At 42.2% G+C, this 19,792-nt stretch overlaps 1 protein-coding gene across 3 annotated transcripts in view; it reads left to right on the forward strand.

Moving 5' to 3' along the window:
- Positions 1–19,792, forward strand: part of FAM120C (family with sequence similarity 120 member C) — a 146,125-nt gene that overhangs the window by 73,789 nt on the left and 52,544 nt on the right. For all 3 annotated transcript variants that reach the window (XM_055393947.2, XM_088834140.1, XM_055393948.2), the window contains exons 5-9: positions 4,372–4,471; positions 5,045–5,121; positions 5,569–5,849; positions 6,665–6,938; positions 8,781–8,952. In XM_055393947.2, the coding sequence (XP_055249922.2) occupies positions 4,372–4,471; positions 5,045–5,121; positions 5,569–5,849; positions 6,665–6,938; positions 8,781–8,952 (904 nt within the window). The remainder of the gene's footprint in view (positions 1–4,371; positions 4,472–5,044; positions 5,122–5,568; positions 5,850–6,664; positions 6,939–8,780; positions 8,953–19,792) is intronic.

The following is a 19,792-nucleotide window of genomic DNA, read 5'->3' on the forward strand; positions in this document are numbered from 1 at the left end:
TAATTAAATATGATCATATGTAAAATACTGAGTTAACTTCTATAGATAAGTCCCATGTTAGCAGAATATAAGTATGAATAAACCATTCTTTGTCCTTACAGAACTTGAGGTTAATGGGGAAGATTGAAGCAAATAAATAAGTACAACAAAGGAAAAAACAATAAAGTTTTCATAGAATGAAAGATTTCATAGAAGTGGTACCTCTTGAAGGAAAAGTAAATGTTTAGCTTTCGGGGCACAGAGCAGAGTGGGACAGTGAGGGAAGTACATGTAATTCAGTATTTCAGGTTATTGGGTCATAGATGTATTCTCACTGACACATAATAGTTTATAAGACATATTGTTAAGTGCAAAAGGCTATTTGAAAAACAATATACAATTCCACTTATGGGAAAGAAAACTGTACTTATGTACGTGTGTGTGTGTGTGTGTGTGTGTATAAACAGCAAAAGTTATGACAGGACACATAGCAAACTGGTTACATTGTTCACTTTGGGGAAGGAATGAGGGTACAGAGGTAGAGATATTAAGGAAGGTTCTGTGTATGGCTTGTGTATCTAAAGTGACGCTAGATGACCTGGACATCTTAATATCTATATTTGTGTGCCTGGTGGTTTAGTCACTTAGTCATGTCCAACTCTTTGCTACCCCATGGACTGTAACCCACCAGGCTTCTCTGTCCATGGGATTCTCCAGGAAAGAATACTGGAGTGGGTTGCCATTTCCTTCTCCAGGGAATCTTCCCGACCCAGGGATCAAACCCTGGTCTCCTGCATTGCAGACAGATTCTTTACCAATTGAGCCACCAAGGAAGGCCATTTGTGTGCCTGCATGCATGCAAATAAAAGAGATCTGGAATGCTTTGTAGATCCTAGAGTATTAACAGTTATAAACTCTAAGAGATAAGATTATAATTGCTTAATTTTTTTTCTTTTTTATTATATCTTTTATTTTTCCTACAAAAAATAAAGTGTTAACAGTTAGGAGATATTTTTTGTAGAAAATATTCAACACTGGAGCTGTGTGGTAAATTGCATACTCAAATGGCAACTGACTCCAGTGTTCTTGCCTGGAGAATCCCAGGGACGGGGGAGCCTGGTGGGCTTCTGTCTATTGGGTCACACAGAGTCGGACATGACTGAAGTGACTCAGCAGCAGCAGCAGCATGCATTGATGAGAGGAGGGCAACCCATTCCAGTATTCTTGCTGGAGAATCTCATGGATAGAGAAGCCTGGTGGGCTACAGTTCATGGGGTCCCAGAGAGTCAGACACAACTGAAGTTACTTAGCACACATGCACTGATGATGAGAGTATAACTTGAGGCATCTGCTTTTGAAAGAGGTTTATATCATGTGTCAAGAGTCTATGAAAATGACCATATCCTTTGACCTAGTAATTCCACTTCTAAAAATATCTCCTATGAAATGACCCAAGAAACATGTAAAAATAAGCTTATTAAAACATTATTTATAATTAGAAATGACTTTAATATCTTACATTCTATTTGATGAAATATTATAAAGGTCATAAATTATATTCAGGAGGATTTAAAATTTACATTGGAAAACCCCCTTCTCAATCATCCCCAACCCCACATAGATAAGTGGTATTTTCTATTGCTATAAGTAAGTTTCACTTCTGTGCGTGTGTGCTAAGTCACTTCAGTAGTGTCTGACTCTGTGTGACCCTGTGGACTGTAGCCTGCCAGGCTCCTCTGTCTATTAGATTCTCCAGGCAAGAATACTAGAGTGGATTGCCATGCCCTCCTTCAGGAGATCTTCCCGACCCAGGGATGGAACCCAGGTCTCTTGTTTCCTGCATTGGCAGGCAGGTTCTTTACCACTAGTACCACCTGGGAAGCCCAAGTTTCACTTCTACTTGGACTTTCAGTTCAGTCAATTCAGTCGCTCAGTCATTTCCGACTCTTTGCGACCCCCCGGACTACAGCACGCCAGGCCTCCCTGTCCATTGCCAACTCCAGAAGTTTACTCAAACTCATGTCCATTGAGTCGGTGATGCCATTCAACAATCTCATCCTCTGTCGTCCCCTTCTCCTTCTGCCTTCAATCTTTCCCATCATCAGGGTCTTTTCAAATGAATCAGCTCTTCCCATCAGGTGGCCAAAGTACTGAAGTTTCAGATTCAACATCAGTCCTTCCAATGAACACTCAGGGCTGATCTCCTTTAGGATGGACTAGTTGGATCTCCTTGCAGTCCAAGGGGCTCTCAAGAGTCTTCATCAACACCACAGTTAAAAAGCATCAATTCTTCGGTGCTCAGCTTTCTTTATAGTCCAACTCTCACATCCATGCATGACAACTGGAAAAACCATAGCTTTGAGTAGACGGACTTTTGTTGGCAAAGTAATGTCTCTGCTTTATAATATGCTGTCTAGGTTGGTCATAACTTTTCTTCCAAGGAGTAAGCGTCCTTTAATGTCATGGCTGTAGTCACCATCTGCGGTGATTTTGGAGCCCAAGAAAATAAAGTCTGTCACTGTTTCCATTGTTTCCCCATCTATTTGCCATGAGATAATGGGACCAGATGCCATGATCTTAGTTTTCTGAATGTTGAGCTTTAAGCCAACATTTTCACTCTCCTCTTTCACTTTCATCAAGAGGCTCTTTAGTTCTTCTTCGCTTTCTGCCATAAGCGTGTTGTCATCTGCATATCTGAGATTATTGATATTTCTCCCAGCAATCTTGATTCCAGCTTGTGCTTCTTCCAGCCCAGCGTTTCTCATGATGTACTCTGCATTTAAGTTAAATAAGCAGGGTGACAATATACAGCCTTGACATACTCCTTTCCCTATTTGGAACCAATCTGTTGTTCCATGTCCAGTTCTAACTGTTGCTTCCTGACCTGCATACAGATTTCTCAAGAGGCAGGTCAGGTGGTCTGGTATTCCCATCTCTTTCAGAATTTTCCACAGTTTGATGTGGTCCACACAATCAAAGGCTTTGGCATAGTCAATAAAGCAGAAGCTGATATTTTTCTGGAACTCTTTTGCTTTTTCAGTGATCCAACAGATGTTGGCAATTTGATCTCTGATTCCTCTGCCTTTTCTAAATCCAGCTTGAACATCTAGAAGTTCATGGTTCACGTACTGTTGAAGCCTGGCTTGGAGACTTTTGAGCATTACTTTACTAGTGTGTGAGATGAGTGCAGTTGTGCATATGTACTCTTTTGTCTGTTTCTCCTTTCACTCATTACGTCTGAGATTAGTCCATATTGTTGCATGTATCAGTCTTTTGTTCTTTATTACTGTACAGATTTTTTTATCATGTATATATCATAATTTATCCATTCTTCTGTTGATAGAATTATTTCTAGTTTGGTGCTATTAAATAAAGCTGTTGTTAGTATTCTTGTTTATATTTTTGGTGGACATATGTACTTATTTTTCCTGGATGAACACTTAAGAGTAGGATTGCTGTGCCATATGGCAAATATATGTTTAGCATAATAGGAAACTCCCAAACTGTTATCTCAGCTCTACCAATATATATTCCTACAAGCAGTGAATTGACTTCCAGTCACTCCATATCCTTGCCAGTGCTAGATATTTATAATCTTAAATTTTAACCATTCTGGAGGATATATAGTGATTTCACAGTATGGATTTTCTGTATGTTTAAGTGGTTTTGGTTGTAATGTTCATACCTTTTGAACCAGTAATTCCTCTTTGAGGACATTTTCCTAAGGACATAATTTGAAATCCAGAAAAACTTATATGTACATATATGTTCTCTGTTGTGTAACTTATAATAGCCAAATGTGAGAAATAACTGAGATGTTGGGTATTAGAGAAGTAGTTAAATAATTTATGATACACTTACAATGATAAAATATTCAGCCATTCAAAATTATCTTGTACTATAATAAAAGCAAGACATGAAATTTTACAGAGTATGGTATCCACTATAGAAAAAAATAAATGTTGGGTTGGCCAAAAAGTTTGTTTTGAGTTTTTCCATAAGCTATTACAGAAATGTTTTAAAATAGACTAGCTCTACTTCAATCCCCAAAAAATGAATTTTAAAAATCAGTGGAAGGAAACACATCAAAATGTCTTTGGGTGTAGTCTTCTTCTATCTTTATGTATTTTCTCTAATGATCATGTGAGCATTTTAGAACAGCACAAAATGTACGTAAACTTTTTAAACAATTTTTTTAAGTATTTGAGCTTTAATGTTCTATAATACTCTCTCCCTGGACCCAATCTTTTCTGCAGCATAAAAAAATTGCTCTCTTGGGTTTCTTTAAACATTTGATTTCTGCCATTGTTTTGAATCTCAAATTATAAATTGCATGAAAAAGGCACAATCGTGTTATTTCTCCTTCTGAACATCTGATATTCCTATATCCAGTCCAGGACAGAAGATAAAATAGAACGATTCAAGAAAGCGGTTGAGTACTATTCAGTCACAACCAAACTCTCTTCGCTGCCCGTGGGGCCCTCCTTTCTAGGTAAGGCTTCCATCTGACCCCAGGCTGCTCTTTATGTAGAAGAAACTGAGTCTCTCAGAACTCCTGGGACAGAGTGGAATCACTTACTTGTATTGCGCCCTCCTAGAAGTTATTCCTATTTGATAGACTTTTTTTACTTCCTTTTGATTTCCATGTAATAAGAGAGGTGACATGAAACAGGGCCCTCATTTCTAGAATTTATAGATGGGATCCAATGCCATTTCCTTAGCTTGGGCTTCTTCTGGTGCTAATCTCTGTTGTGGCCTGGTATACGTAAAATTGCCCCATCTGTGGGGTCAGGCCTGAATTTGAATTCTACCTCTGTTATGTACTCACTGTGTGATCTTTGCAAGTCATATTTACATGAAATGTGGCTCATGACACCTCCTTAATAGAGTTGTTATCAGAAGAAATAATTTATGTAAGGTTCTTAGTGTAGCTCGTAGTAGCTGTTCAGTAAATTGTAACTCATATATTCATAATAATTTCTCAGGTGATATGAGGTTACCAGAATGTATTAGGGTAGAATTATTAAGATTGACTAAAGGAGATAGCGCTTTCTCTTTGCTTCAGGTTTTCGAAATAATCGCCTTGGAAATCCTCCCATTCCACGAAATCAAGTGGGCACTATCTCTGCTGGGAAGCCGATGGTAAGTATCTTTTAAGAAGCTTGAGACCATTTGATAGCATTAGACTAGGATTGTTTGCCAATTTTTATAATCTGAGTTAAGGAGTTCGGGTGATTCAATATTATCAGAATGTCAAGGTTGTATATACCTATGTCACGTTCTCAACTTGAGGCTGGCAGACTCTATAGAAAATATTCAAATCAGCAACCACTAGGTCACTGTAAATGTAGATTAGCTAATATTGAAAGAATGACTCTAGGAGACATAGATTGGTCCATTGTCCTGCCTTTGAAGGATTCTGTCCACACATCACTGTTAGAATTATTTCTCTTTATTCTCAGTATGTTCTTTGTATCCCAACAATTCCAGCTACTGGCCTCATCCACAGTGTCACAACCTTTGGGGGAACCATCTTGGAGCCTGGTAAAATGTTAAATAAATTCCTTTTGTGTCTGTTTCGTCCTTTAGTTTTCTCACCATGTGCCCCAGAAAATGAAATATCCACCACCATTCCCAGTGGGACCCAACTCCTCTCTTCTCTTCTCCCCCCATGCTTTGGGGGAATCCCATGCTTTTTCTGAGGATTCCATGCTGCAGGACAGCCCCTTTGCCAATTGGGCTATCTCTTATGATTCCTCTGCATCCCAGTTTCCCAATTACCTGACTTCCAAAGCCTCAACTCCTTTGGGACCAGACTCTTCCCACTCCTCTTCTTCTGATGGTGATGAGCCAGAAGGAGCCAGCTCTGAGTAAGTAGCTATACAGGCACCCCAGGGAATAGATTTCTGAAGTATCTATATTCTTTTACTTTTAACCTAGGTAGGGAATATGGGAAAGTGTACGTTCCTGGCTTTTTTCTGTGACTCTTTGCACTTAAGTGAAGTAGGAAAACTCTATGTTTTGTCACTTCATGATCACTTGGACCCTCTACAGGTAGTAATTTTCAGATACCCAGGCCACTGAGGTAGAAGACAGCATAGCAGCTGGCTAGAGAAGCCCTGGTAGGGGTGTGCTATGTATCATGTCTGTCATCTCTCAGTTTGTGAAGAGGAGTAGATTGAACATTAAAAAAATTGAAAGGTTTTATAGAGTTGAAATATTAAAAGAGTTGAGTATGCAGTTATATTGCTTGGTAACTAAAAAGGGTTAACTAAAGTGTAACTAAAAAAGGTTCTGAGAATCAAAACAGTGGGATTTTGTATAATCTCATTTTTCTTAGATTATTCCTCCAAGCAGATTATTCCTGGAAGATAGAGCTACTTTGAGGTTTTAATTGTAGTTATTTCCTTAGAACATAAGCAGACTTTAAACATGACTTTTATAAGGTATAAAGGACTCAGAATGGAGCCCATGACTTTTGATTGCTTTGGTTGTTATCTGAAGAAAGAAGCTAGGAGGATAGTGATGGCCACTGAGAGGAATGGTATCAGATCCAGTGCTAACCCAGTGTCCTGGCTTCTAGAGGTTTTGTAAGATTCCTTGTAATCAGAATAGACATCTTGAGTTGAAACATCTTTATTAACCTCCTTTCTGTCTTCCACACTTATCTTTTTAAACCTTTTAGTCGGATCACAGAAACACTTCAGCAGCAGCCTGGATGGGAGGATCCAAATAGTGACAGAGGGTCTTGGGTAGAGCCCATTGATGCTGGAGTTTCAAATGCCAGCCTGGGTGATGGTGAGCCACACATCCCATCTCTGCTATCTATGTCTACAAGGAACCATATGGACATCACCATTCCACCCTTACCTCCAGTAGCTCCAGAAGTCTTGCGGGTTGCTGAACACAGACATCGAAGGGGTCTTATGTACCCGTATATCTACCATGTCCTCACTAAGGTGAGAGAACACATCGACACTTACCTCCCTGCTCTCAACACTGTATTTCAACTTCCTAGACTGTAGGTTACCAGAGAAAAGTCTGACCTTTGTTATCTGAAAGGAGATCAAAGGAGACCAAGTGTGCTAGGGTCCGTCATGTCTCAAGGGTCTCTAGTGAGGTGAGACCAGTAAAAGATGAGACTGTGCAGGAAATGAGGCCTAGAGGAGAAGGGTAATTATGAGATTTTGGAAAATACAATGTACCACGTTTGTAAACTCTGGTCTAGGGATGAACACTCTAAGAAGAGGCATTATACCCTTGGTCTTTACCTCTCATGAACCGTGAACTTCCAGATATTCGAGCTGGTTTTAGAAAAGGCAGAGGAATCAGAGATCAAATTGCCAACATCCGCTGGGTCATGGAAAAGCGAGAGAATTCCAGGAAAACATCTATTTCTGCTTTATTGACTATGCCAAAGCCTTTGACTATGTGGATCACAACAAACTGTGGAAAATCCTGAAAGAGATGGGAATCCCAGACCACCTGACCTGCCTCTTGAGAAACCAATATGCAGGTCAGGAAGCAACAGTTAGAACTGGACATGGAAAAACAGACTGTTTCCAAATAGGAAAAGGAGTACATCAAGGCTGTATATTGTCACCCTGCTTATTTAACTTATATGCAGAGTCCATCATGAGGAATGCTGGGCTGGAAGAAGCACAAGCTGGAATCAAGATTGCCAGGAGAAATATTAATAACCTCAGATATGCAGATGACACCACCCTTATGGCTCACAGTGAAGAGAAACCAGAAAGCCTCTTGATGGAAGTGATAGAGGAGAGTGAAAAAGTTGGCTTAAAGCTCAACATTCAGAAAACTAAGATCGTGGCATCTAGTCCCATCACTTCATGGGAAATAAATAGGGAAACACTGGAAACAGTGTCAGACTTTATTTTGGGGGGGCTCCAAAATCACTGCAGATGTTGATTGCAGCCATGAAATTAAAAGACGCTTACTCCTTGGAAGGAAAGTTATGACCAACCTAGATAGCATATTAAAAAAACAGAGACGTTACTTTGCCAACAAAGGTCCATCTAGTCAAGGCTATGGTTTTTCCAGTGGTCATGTATGGATGTGAGAGTTGGACTGTGAAGAAAGCTGATCACCAAAGAATTGAAGATTTTGAACTGTGGTGTTGGAGAAGACTCTTGAAAGTCCCTTGGATTGCAAGGAGATCCAACCAGTCCATTCTAAAGGAGATCAGTCCTAGGTGTTCATTGGAAGGACTGATGCTAACGCTGAAACTCCAATACTTTGGCCACCTCATGTGAAGAGTTGACTCACTGGAAAAGACTCTGATACTAAGGGATTGGGGGCAGGAGGAGAAGGGGACGACAGAGAATGAGATGGCTAGGTGGCATCACCGACTCGGTGGACATGAGTTTGAGTGAATTCCGAGAGTTGGTGATGGACAGGGAGGCCTGGCGTGGTGTGATTCATGGAGTCACAAAGAGTCAGACACGACTGAGTGACTGAACTGAACTGAACTACTTCTCCTGAGCTATTTCCCTCCTCTAGCCTTACCATACAAATCCATTCCCCAGCAGAATGTCTAAGATGAATTTTCCCCATTTAGTCAGCTGTAGTTAATCACAGTAGAGACTTTTAAAATGGAATAGCTTTTAAGCTGTCTAATACTCAGCTGGTCTCTTACTACTTCTTTTTAGTCTGAAATTTTCTCTACATAAAAGTAGAGAATTTAATAGCTAGGCTACAGTTCATTACTTGTTCTTCTCAGCTCAATTCCAAACCTTGAGGTAACTCATTTTCTCCTTTGTCCTGAACCATTTTCTTTTTAGGGTGAGATTAAGATTCCTGTATGTATTGAAGATGAGTGTAACATGGAACTTCCTCCAGCTGCCATCCTGTTCCGATCAGCTCGTCAATATGTGTATGGGGTTCTTTTCAGTCTGGCAGAGACACAGCGGAAAATGGAACGCCTGGCCATACGGCGACGGCTACCTGTAGAAGGTAAATGTGGTTCTAGCTTTGACAGTTCTCTGAAAGTTTTGACTCAGAACAAAAATGTCTATGCAAGCACATTATACTTATGGCTGTGGAACAGTCTTTGAGAAAGTGCATAATTCACCAGAATACATAGTATGGGAAATACATTAACTTAAGCCCAAATTCTTTAATCGTTAAGCATTCAGAGTAACTATTACTTATAAGATCCATACTGAACTTTGGGAATGTGGAGATGTATCTGATGTAGTCTCTCCTCCTCAGTGTGGTTTTTGTTTTGAGATTTGATCTTGTAGATAATTAGAGCCATTGAGATGGTTTAAGCTCCAGAGTAATATGGTCAAATTAGTACATTCAAAAGAACCAACTAGATTTCTGCTCATGGGAAGATGGAGTAGATGTATTTTTACCTATTCCTCCTGCTAAATAAAACTAAAAGCTCAGGATATTCTATATGAAGCAGCACAAGATGCTCTAGAAGGTGAAGAGGTGACAGATTGGCTAAGGGCCTTGGGCTCCAAGGAATGAAGCAGTAGTGAGTTCCCTGGGTTTTCCCTGTGTTTTACATATCCTGTGCTGGGTACAGGACAAGCTCACAGCCCAGAAATGCCAACAGCTACAGACCAAGAAAACCAAGTGTTTTGGTTTTCTCTAGCCAAAGTACACAAAGGAACAACCTAGCAATACAGAAGGCATTTAGATAATAACCATTCTACTCCAGCCAAACACTATAGAAAAACTGTAACCTACTCTTGCCTCAACCAACAAAGGCCAAATGAAGAACTTGGAATTCTACCTTTGCCATACTGTAAGAAGGTATGCCACCTACACCTGCTGTGGAGGTGACAGACATAGCCAGGTGGGAAGCTAGGACTTCTACTCCCACTTGCCAGTAAAGAGACAGCATCCTCCTTCACCCACCAGAGTGTTAACAGGAAAGACCTGCTAAAACACAAAATTTAAATAAGATCCAGAGTCTCTTAAAATAATACCCAAAATATCAAGGTTTGAATTGAAAATCCCTCATTACACCAAGAACCAGAAAGATTTCCAACTGAGTAAAGAAAATCAATATATTTGTGCTATCAACAGAAAATGAAATCATTGTAACACAACTGATTAAATTACCTGTTAAGGATTTCAGAGCAGCCATGAGAGAGAAATGCTTTGACAAACAATTTTGAACATTGTTTTCCTTCTTTCTATTTATTTATTTTTTAGCCACACTGCTTGGCTTGTGGGATCATATTTCCCCAACCAGGGACTGAATCCAGGCCCCTGGCAGTGAAAGCATCAAGTACTAACCACTGGACTGCTAGGGAATTCCCTGAACGTTCTTAATGCAAATTAAAAATGGAAAGTCATAGCAAAGAGATCTAATATACAAAGAAGAATAAATGGAAATTAAGAATTAAGAGATACATCTGTGTCTCTTTTGCTGTCTCGTGTACAGAGTTATCGTTATCATCTTTCTAAATTCCATATATATGCGTTAGTATACTGTATTGGTGTTTTTCTTTCTGGCTTACTTCACTCTGTATAATAGGTTCCAGTTTCATCCACCTCATTAAAACTGATTCAGATGTATTCTTTTTAATTGCTGAGTAATACTCCATTGTGTATATGCACCACAGCTTTCTTATCCATTTGTCTGCAGATGGATGTCTAGAAGTCTTTTGGACTCTGGGAGAGGGCGAGGGTGGGATGATTTGGGAGACTGGCATTGAAACATGTATATTATCATATGTGAAACGAATTGCCAGTCCAGGTTCGATGCATGATACAGGATGCTCGGGGCTGGTGTACTGGGATGAACCAGAGGGATGGGATGGGGAGGGAGGAGGGAAGGGGGTTCAAGATGGGGAACACGTGTACACCCGGGGCAGATTCATGTCAATGTATGGCAAAACCAATACAAAAATGTAAAGTAATTAGCCTCCAATTAAAATAAATAACTTATATTTTTAAAAAAGTATTAAGAGATACAATAACAAATAAAATACACAAAGGATGGGTTAAACTGCAGATTGGAGACAGCAGAGAAAATAATTTTGAACCTAGAGAAAAATGAAGTTATCTAGTCTCAATAACAAAAAATAGACTGAAAAATGAAGAGTGATCAGTGTTTTATAATTATAATAAAAGATCTAATATTTGTATAAATCAGAGTCTCAGAAGGAGAAAAGAATTACTTAAATAATAGTTTAAATGTTCTCAAATTTGGCAAAAACAAGCCCACAGGGTCAAGAAGCTGAAAGTGAAAGTTGCTTAGTTATATCCAACTCTTTGCAACTGCATGGACTATACAGTCTGTGGAATTCTCTAGGCCAGAATAGTAGAGTGGGTATCATTTCCCATCTCCAGGGGATTTTCCCAACCCACGGATCAAACCCAGGTTTCCCGCATTGCAGACGGATTCTTCACCTACTGAGCCACAGGGGAAGCCCAAGAATACTGGAGGGGTAGCCTATCCCTTCTCCAGTGGATCTTCCCAACCCTGGAATCGAACTGGGGTCTCCTGCACTGCAGGTTGATTCTTTACCAACTGAGCTATCAGGAAACCCCCAAAGTGAAAGTTGCTCAGTCGTGCCTGACTCTTTGCAACCCCATGGACGATACAGTCCATGGAATTCTCCAGGCCAGAATACTGGGGTGGGTAGCCTTTCCCTTCTCCGGGGGATCTTGCCAACCCAGGGATCGAACCCAGGTCTCCCACATTGCAGGCGCATTCTTTACCAGCTGAGCCACCAGGGAAGCTGAGTGAGTTATAAATAGTATAAACCCAAAGAAATCATGCCAAGATAGATTACAGTCAACCCCTTCCAAACCTAAAGACAGGAAGAATGCTTTTTTATTGATGTATACTTGAATTATTATGTGTCTAAGTTTTAGGTGTACAGCAAAATTGGTTCAGTTATATATATATATATATATATATATATATATATATATATTCTTTCCCATTATAGATATTGAACATATTTCAACATAGTTCCCTGTGCTATATATATATATATATATATATATATATAGTAGGTCCTTGTTGATTATCAACTTTATATGTAGTAATGTGCATCTCCCCTGGTGGCTCAGAAGCTAAAGCGTCTGCCTCCAATGCGGGAGACCTGGGTTCGATCCCTGGGTCGGGAAGATCCCCTGGAGAAGGAAACGGTAACCCACTCCAGTATTCTTGCCTGGAGAATCCCATGGACGGAGAAGCCTGGTAGGCTACAGTCCACGGGGTCGCAAAGAGTCAGACACGACTGAGCGACGGAACGGAACGGAATGTGCATCTATGAGAGGGTAGCAGGCAGAAAGGCCAGGAGTCTACAAACGGAGGAAATAGGCTGCAAATGTCAGACTTTTTTTCTCTCTCTCTTAAGCGGCAGGAGGAAATTTTCCCTTCTTTATACAAAATTAAAAGGAGGGTTCTCTTAAAATTTTGAATTGCCATGATGGCACCTGGTTGCACCTAATCTTAACTTTTCTCAAACCTTGAGCTAACCAATGCTTTATTCTTATGGAAATGTTTTCTTAAGGTATGTTACTGAACCTAGGTATTTACCCTAGACTCTGTCTTTCTTAAGACTCAGAACCTCAGAACTGATAATGGCTCAGCAAACCAGTATGTTTTACTCATATATTGTTCTCCTAATCTATGTTCAGTTCAGTTCAGTTCAGTTCAGTCGCTCAGTCGTGTCTGACTCTCCGTGACCCCATGAATCACAGCACGCCAGGCCTCCCTGTCCATCACCAACTCCCGGAGTACACTCAAACTCATGTCCACAGAGTCGGTGATGCTGAAACTATATATTTACTTGGAAACCTGCCTTTCTTCAAGATTCATGTCAATCGTTTTATGACCCAGGATGACTCACCTTGTGCCAGTGTTATCTCAAAATGCATGTTGTGGGTGAGGGGCCTGGTGCCACTCTGAGTTTTGAGACATTTCCTTTCTCTAATTAACTGTGTGCTAACAGATATATAACATCCAGCTAAAGGCTAGCAGGGGGGCACTCTTTCTGCCTCCTTCTGATGCCTATGTCAGAAGCTTTCTCAATCTCTTTTATACTTTAATAAAACTTTATCACACAAAAGCTCTGAGCGATCAAGCCTTGTCACTGGCCCCAGATTAAATTCCTCTCCTTCGGAGGCCAAGAATCCCAATGCCTTTCATTTCTCAGCAGCAACCCAAATTCCTAATCTGTTAATCCCAAACTCCTAATTTATCTCCCCCTTCCTCCTTTGATAACTGTAAATTTGTTTTCAAAGTCTGTGTGTATGTTTCTGTTTTGTAAATAAGTTCCTTTATATCATTTTTATATATTCCACATATAAGTGATATCATATGATATTTGTCTTTCTCTGTCTGACTTATTTCACTGAGCATAATATTCTCTAAGTCCATCCATGTTGTGCAAATGGTAGATTTTTAATCTTTTTTACGGCTGAGAAATATAACTATATGTGGTGTTGTTGTTGTTTAGTCACAAAGTCTTGTATGACTCTTCGTGAACCTGTGGGCTACAGCATGCCCAGCTTCCCTGTCCTTCACCATCTCCCGTAGTTTGGCCAAGTTCATGTGCATTGTATTGGTAATGCCATCATCTGTATTGTATTGGTAATCTCATCCTCTGTCACCCTCTTCTGTCTTCAGTCTTTACCAACATCAGGGTCTTTTCCAGGGAGCTGGCTGTTCATGTCAGGTGACCAAACTGCTGGTACTTCAGCTTCAACATCAGTCCTTCCAAAGAGTATTCAAGGTTGATTTTCTTCAAGATTGACTGGTTTGATCTCCTTGCTTTCCAAGAGACTCTCGAGAGTCTTCTTCAGCACCACAGTTCAGAAGCATCAGTTCTTCAGTTCTCTGCCTTCTTTATTGTCCAGCTTTCACATCTGTGCCTGACTACTAGAAAGACCTTAGTCTTGACTCTACCAACCTTTGTCAGAAAAGTGATGTCTGCTTTATAACACACTGTCTAGGTTCGCCATAGCTTCCCTGCCAAGAAGCAATTGTCTTCTAATTTCATGGCTGAAGTCACCATCTGCAGTGATTATAGATAGCCCAAGAAGAGGAAATCTGTCACTGCTCCCACCTTCTCCCCTACTATTTGCTGTGAAGTAACAAAGGTCTGTCTAGTCAAGGCTATGGTTTTTCCACTGGTCATGTATGGATGTGAGAGTTGGACTGAGAAGAAAGCTGATCACCGAAGAATTGATGCTTTTGAACTGTGGTGCTGGAGAAGACTCTTGAGAGTCCCTTGGACTGCAAGGAGATCCAACCAGTCCATTCTAAAGGAGATCAATCCTGGGTGTTCGTTGGAAGGACTGATGCTAAAGCTGAAACTCCAATACTTTGGCCACCTCATGCGACGAGCTGACTCACTGGAAAAGACTCTGATGCTGGGAAGGATTGGGGGCGGAAGGAGAAGGGGACGACAGAGAATGAGATGGGTGGATGGCATCACCGACTCTGTGGACATGAGTTTGAGTGAACTCTGGGAGTTGGTGATGGACAGGGAGGCCTGGCGTGCTGTGATTCATGGGGTTGCAAAGAGTCGGACATGACTGAGCGACTGAACTGAACTGAACTGAATGGGACTGGTCCCTGTGATCAGATTGACTATGATTTTAGTGTGTCTGTCCTGATGCCCTCTTGCAACACCTACCGTCTTACTTGGGTTTCTCTTACCTTGGACATGGGATATCTCTTCACAGCTGCTCCAGCAAAGTGCAGCAGCTGCTCCTTACCTTGGATGAGGGGTATCTCCTTACAGCCGCCCCTCCTGACCTTGAACGTGGAGTAGCTCCTCTCGGCCCTCTGGCGCCCTCACAACTGACACTATTTGGATCTGGGGTTGCTCCTCTCGGCCACCGCCCCTGACCTTGGACATGTGGTATACCCCTCCTCTCAGTCGCTGCCCCTGACCTCAGGCGTAGGGTAGCTCCTCTCAGCCACCACCCCTGACATCAGGCATGGGGTAGCTCTTTTTGGCTGCCGCCCCTGACCTCGGGCGTGGGGTAGCTCCTCGCGGCCACTCCTGCGCCATTGCGGACTGGCGCTTTTGGCCGCCGCCCCTGACCTTGGACATGTGGTAGCTCCACTCCGCCACCGCCCCTGACCTTGGGCATGGAGTAGCTCCTCTCGGCCGCTCCTGCACCGTCGCGGCCTGACGCTTTTGGCCGCCACTCCTGATCTCGGTCGCAGGGTAGCTCCTCTCGGCTGCTCTTGTGCCGTTGTAGCCTGGCGCTTTCAGCCGCCTCCCCTGACCTCGGACATGGGGTAGCTCCTCTCAGCCACCGCCCCGGACCTCGGACATGGGGTAGCTCCTCTCAGCTGCCGCCCCTGACCTCGGGCGCAGAGTAGCACCTCTCAGCCACTCCGGTGCCATCGCGGACTGGCGCTTTTGGCCGTCGCCCTTGACCTCAGACATGCGGTACCTCCTCTCAGTCCCTGCCCCTGACCTCAGGCACGGGGTAGCTCCACTCCACCACCGCCCCTGACCTCAGGCATGGAGTAACTCCTTTCGGCTGCTCCTGCGCCTTTGCGGCCTGATGCTTTTGGCCGCCGCTCCTGACTTCGGGCAAGGGATAGCTGTTCTTGGCCGCAACTGTGCCGGCGCAGCCTGGCCACCGCTCCTGACCTCGGGCGCAGGGTACCTCCTCTCGGCCGCTCCTGTGCTGCCATGGCCTGGCGCTTTCAGCCACTGCACGGGACCTCGGAGATGGGGTAACTCCTCTAGGCCGCTCCTGTGCTGATACAGCCTGACGCTCTGGGCCCCGCCCCTGACCTCAGACGTGGGGTAGCTCCTCTCGGCCACCGCCCCTCACCTTGGGCAAGGGGTAGCTCCTCTCCGCCACGCTTCTGCACCATCTGTCGCAGCCCGCTCGCTTCTGCCCAGTCCGTCACAGCATGTAGAGATCTGACAGAATGTGGTCCACTGGAGAAGGGAATGGCAAACCACTTCTGTATTCTTGCCTTGAGAACCTCATGAACAGTATGAAAAGGCAAAATGATAGGATACTGAAAAAGGAACTCCCATGGTCAGTAGGTGCCCAGTATGCTCCTGGAGATCAGTGGAGAAATAACTCCAGAAAGAAAGAAGGGATGGAAACAAAGCAAAAACAATACCCAGTTGTGTATGTGACTGGTGATAGAAGCAAGGTCCGATGCTGTAAAGAGCAATATTGCATAGGAACCTGGAATGTTAGGTCCATGAATCAAGGCAGATTGGAAGTGCTCAAACAGGAGATGGCAAGAGTGAACATAGACATTCTAGGAATCAGTGAACTAAAATGGACTGGAATGGGTGAATTTAACTCAGATGACCATTATATCTACTACTGTGGGCAGGAATCCCTTAGAAGAAATGGAGTAGCCACCATGGTCAACAAGAGTCGGAAATGCAGTACTTTCACGCAGTCTCCAACGATCTCTGTTCGTCTCCAAGCAAACCATTCAATATTACAGTAATCCAGGCCTATGCCCCAACCAGTAGTGTGGAAGAAGCTGAAATTGAACGGTTCTATGAAGTCCTACAAGACCTTTTAGAACTAACACCCAAAAAAGATGTCCTTTTCATTATAGGGGACTGGAATGCAAAAGTAGGAAGTCAAGAAACACCTGGAGTAACAGGCAAATTTGGCCTTGGAGCACGGAATGAAGCAGGGCAAAGGCTAATAGAGTTTTGCCAAGAGAACGCACTGGTCATAGCAAACACCCTCTTTCAACAACACAAGAGAAGACTCTACACATGGACATCACCAGATGGTCAACACCGAAATCAGATTGATTATATACTTTGCAGCCAGAGATGGAGAAGCTCTAAACAGTTAGCAAAAACCTGACCAGGGACTGACTGTGGCTCAGATCATGAACTCCTTATTGCCAAATTCAGACTTAAATTGAAGAAAGTAGGGAAAACTACTAGACCATTAGATATGACCTAAATCAAATCCCTTATGATTATACAGTAGAAGTGAGGAATAGATTTAAGGGACTAGATCTGATAGATAGAGTGCCTGATGAACTATGAACGGAGGTTCATGACATTGTACAGGAGACAGGGATCAAGACCATCCCCATGGAAAAGAAATGCAAAAAGCAAATTGCCTGTCTGGGGAGGCCTTACAAATAGCTGTGAAAAGAAGAGAAGCAAAAAGCAAAGGAGAAAAGTAAAGATATAACACAATAAACTGTGGAAAATTCTGAAAGAGATGGGAATACCAGACCACCTCACCTGCCTCTTAAGAAACCTGTATGCAGGTCAGGAAGCAACAGTTGGAACTGGACGTGGAACAACACACTGGTTCCAAATAGGAAAAGGAGTACGTCAAGGTTGTATATTGTCACCCTGTTATTTAACTTATATGCAGAGTACATCGTGAGGAACGCTGGGCTGGAAGAGGCACAAGCTGGAATCAAGATTGCCGGGAGAAATATCAATAACCTCAGATATGCAGATGACAACACCCTTATGGCAGAAAGTGAAGAGGAACTAAAAAGCCTCTTGAAAGTGAAAGAGGAGAGTGAAAATGTTGGCTTAAAGCTCAACATTCAGAAAACTAAGATCATGGCATCTGGTCCCATCACTTCATGGGAAATAGATGGGGAAACAGTGGAAACAGTGTCAGACTTTATTTTGGGGTACTCCAGAATCACTGCGGATGCTGAATGCAGCCATGAAATTAAAAGACACTTACTCCTTGGAAGGAAAATTATGACCAACCTTGATAGCATATTAAAAAGCAGAGACATTACTTTGCCAACCAGGGTCCATATAGTCAAGGCTATGGTTTTTCCCGTGGTCATGTATGGATGTGAGAGTTGGACTGTGAAGAAAGCTGATTGCCGAAGAATTGATGCTTTTGAACTGTGGTGCTGGAGAAGACTCTTGAGAGTCCCTTGGTCTGCAAGGAGATCCCACCAGTCCATTCTAAAGGAGATCAGTCCTGGGTGTTCATTGGAAGGACTAATGCTAAAGCTGAAACTCCAATACTTTGGCCACCTCATTCGAAGAGTTGACTCACTGGAAAAGACTCTTATGCTGGGAGGGATTGGGGGCCGGAGAAGAAGGGGACAACAGAGAATGAGATGACTGGATTGTATCATTGACTCGATGGACATGAGTTTGAGTGAACTCCGGGAGTTGGTGATGGACAGGGAGGCCTGGCGTCCTGTGATTCATGGGGTCGCAAAGAGTCGGACACAACTGAGCGACTGAACTGAACTCAACTGAATAATTATCAATGCTGAGCATTTTTTTTCATGTGCCTTTCGGCCATTTTTATGTCTTCTTTGGAGAAATGTCTATTTAGATCTTCTGCCCACTTTTTGATTGGGTTGTTTGGTTTTTCAGTATTGTATGATCTGTTTGTGTAGTTTGAAAATTAAACCGTTGTTCATCCTAAGACAGAAAAATTATTGAAAGCAGCCAGCAAGAAATGATGCTTTACATAGAGGGGAAAATAATACAAATAAAGTTTGATCTTTCATCAGAAGTCATGGAGTCCCTTCTGCCTTTATAAAAGTGAAGCCTCCACCGTTAAAGTATATACACAAAAAATCTCACACAGTCCAAGACTCAGGACAGAAACAATAATTTGTAATGAGGCTGGATCAGACCAAGTCCTGATTTAGAGAGCCTCCCAGAGAGATAAGAGACAATTGAAAAATCATTGTGCAGATATCAAGCCAGCAGTATCCATTTTGGGGAGTTCATCCTATCATGGGTATATTGGTGCTGATACGTGCCATCTTGGAACCTTCCCTTTAGTTTATTAGTGCCTGGACCCAGCCCCACTCACCAGCCAATTAGCACCAGTTCTAGGACATTCCAGGCCAGACAGATAGCTGGGCAGATACACAGACATACCCACCAGTACACTGGTGGCTGTACTGAGCCGTTGGCCACACCGGGACCCAGCCCCGTCCAGCTGCAGGCCAACATCAACTCCAACACACTGGGACCTATCTCCACCCACAAATGGGCCAGCACTAGCCCCAGGACCTGGCTTCACCTACTAGTGGATGGACAGCAGGCCCTGGACCCTCTGGGCTCCAGCCCCACCCATTAGCCTTTCAACACCATCTCCAGGCCTAGAGACAAAGAAGGACATTACGTAATGATCAAAGGATCCATCCAAGAATATACAAAAATTATAAACATATATACAGCCAACATAGCAACGACTAAATACATAAAGCAATGTATTTGCTAAAGGGAGAAGTTGACTGTAGCATATTAATATTAGGGAACTTGAACACCTCACTTACATCAATTGACAAATTATCCAGACAGAATATAAATGATACATTGGCCTTAAATGACACATTAGTCCAAATGGACTTAGTAGATATATAGAAGTTACATCCAAAGGTAGCAGAATATACATTCTTTTCAAGTGCACATGGAGCATTCTCCAGGATAGATCACATGCTGGGCCACAAGATAAGTCACAGTAATTTTAAGAAGATTTAAATCATAACAAGCATCTTTTCCAACCACAGCAATATGAAGCTAGATATTAACTACAAGGGGAAAACAATAGCCTGCAAAAAAATTCTCAAACATGGAGGCCAAATGTTACGCTACTATAATGAATTGTAGCATAATAAATAATAGAAATAATAATAATAATAGCATATATAAATGATCAATGGATCACTAAAGAATTCAAGAAGATATCAAATAATACCTAGAGACAAATGCAAATAGAAACACAGTGATTGAGTATATATGGTGGGATGCAGCAAAAGCAGTTCTAAGAGTCATAGTAATGCAAGTCAGCCTCAGGAAAAAGAAAAATCTGAAACAACCTAACCTTACACCTAAAGAAAGTAGAA

This window comes from Moschus berezovskii, chromosome X, assembly GCF_049115385.1.
Source record: "Moschus berezovskii isolate FMDL1 chromosome X, NW_MosBer_1.0, whole genome shotgun sequence".
Taxonomy (NCBI): Eukaryota; Metazoa; Chordata; class Mammalia; order Artiodactyla; family Moschidae; genus Moschus; species Moschus berezovskii.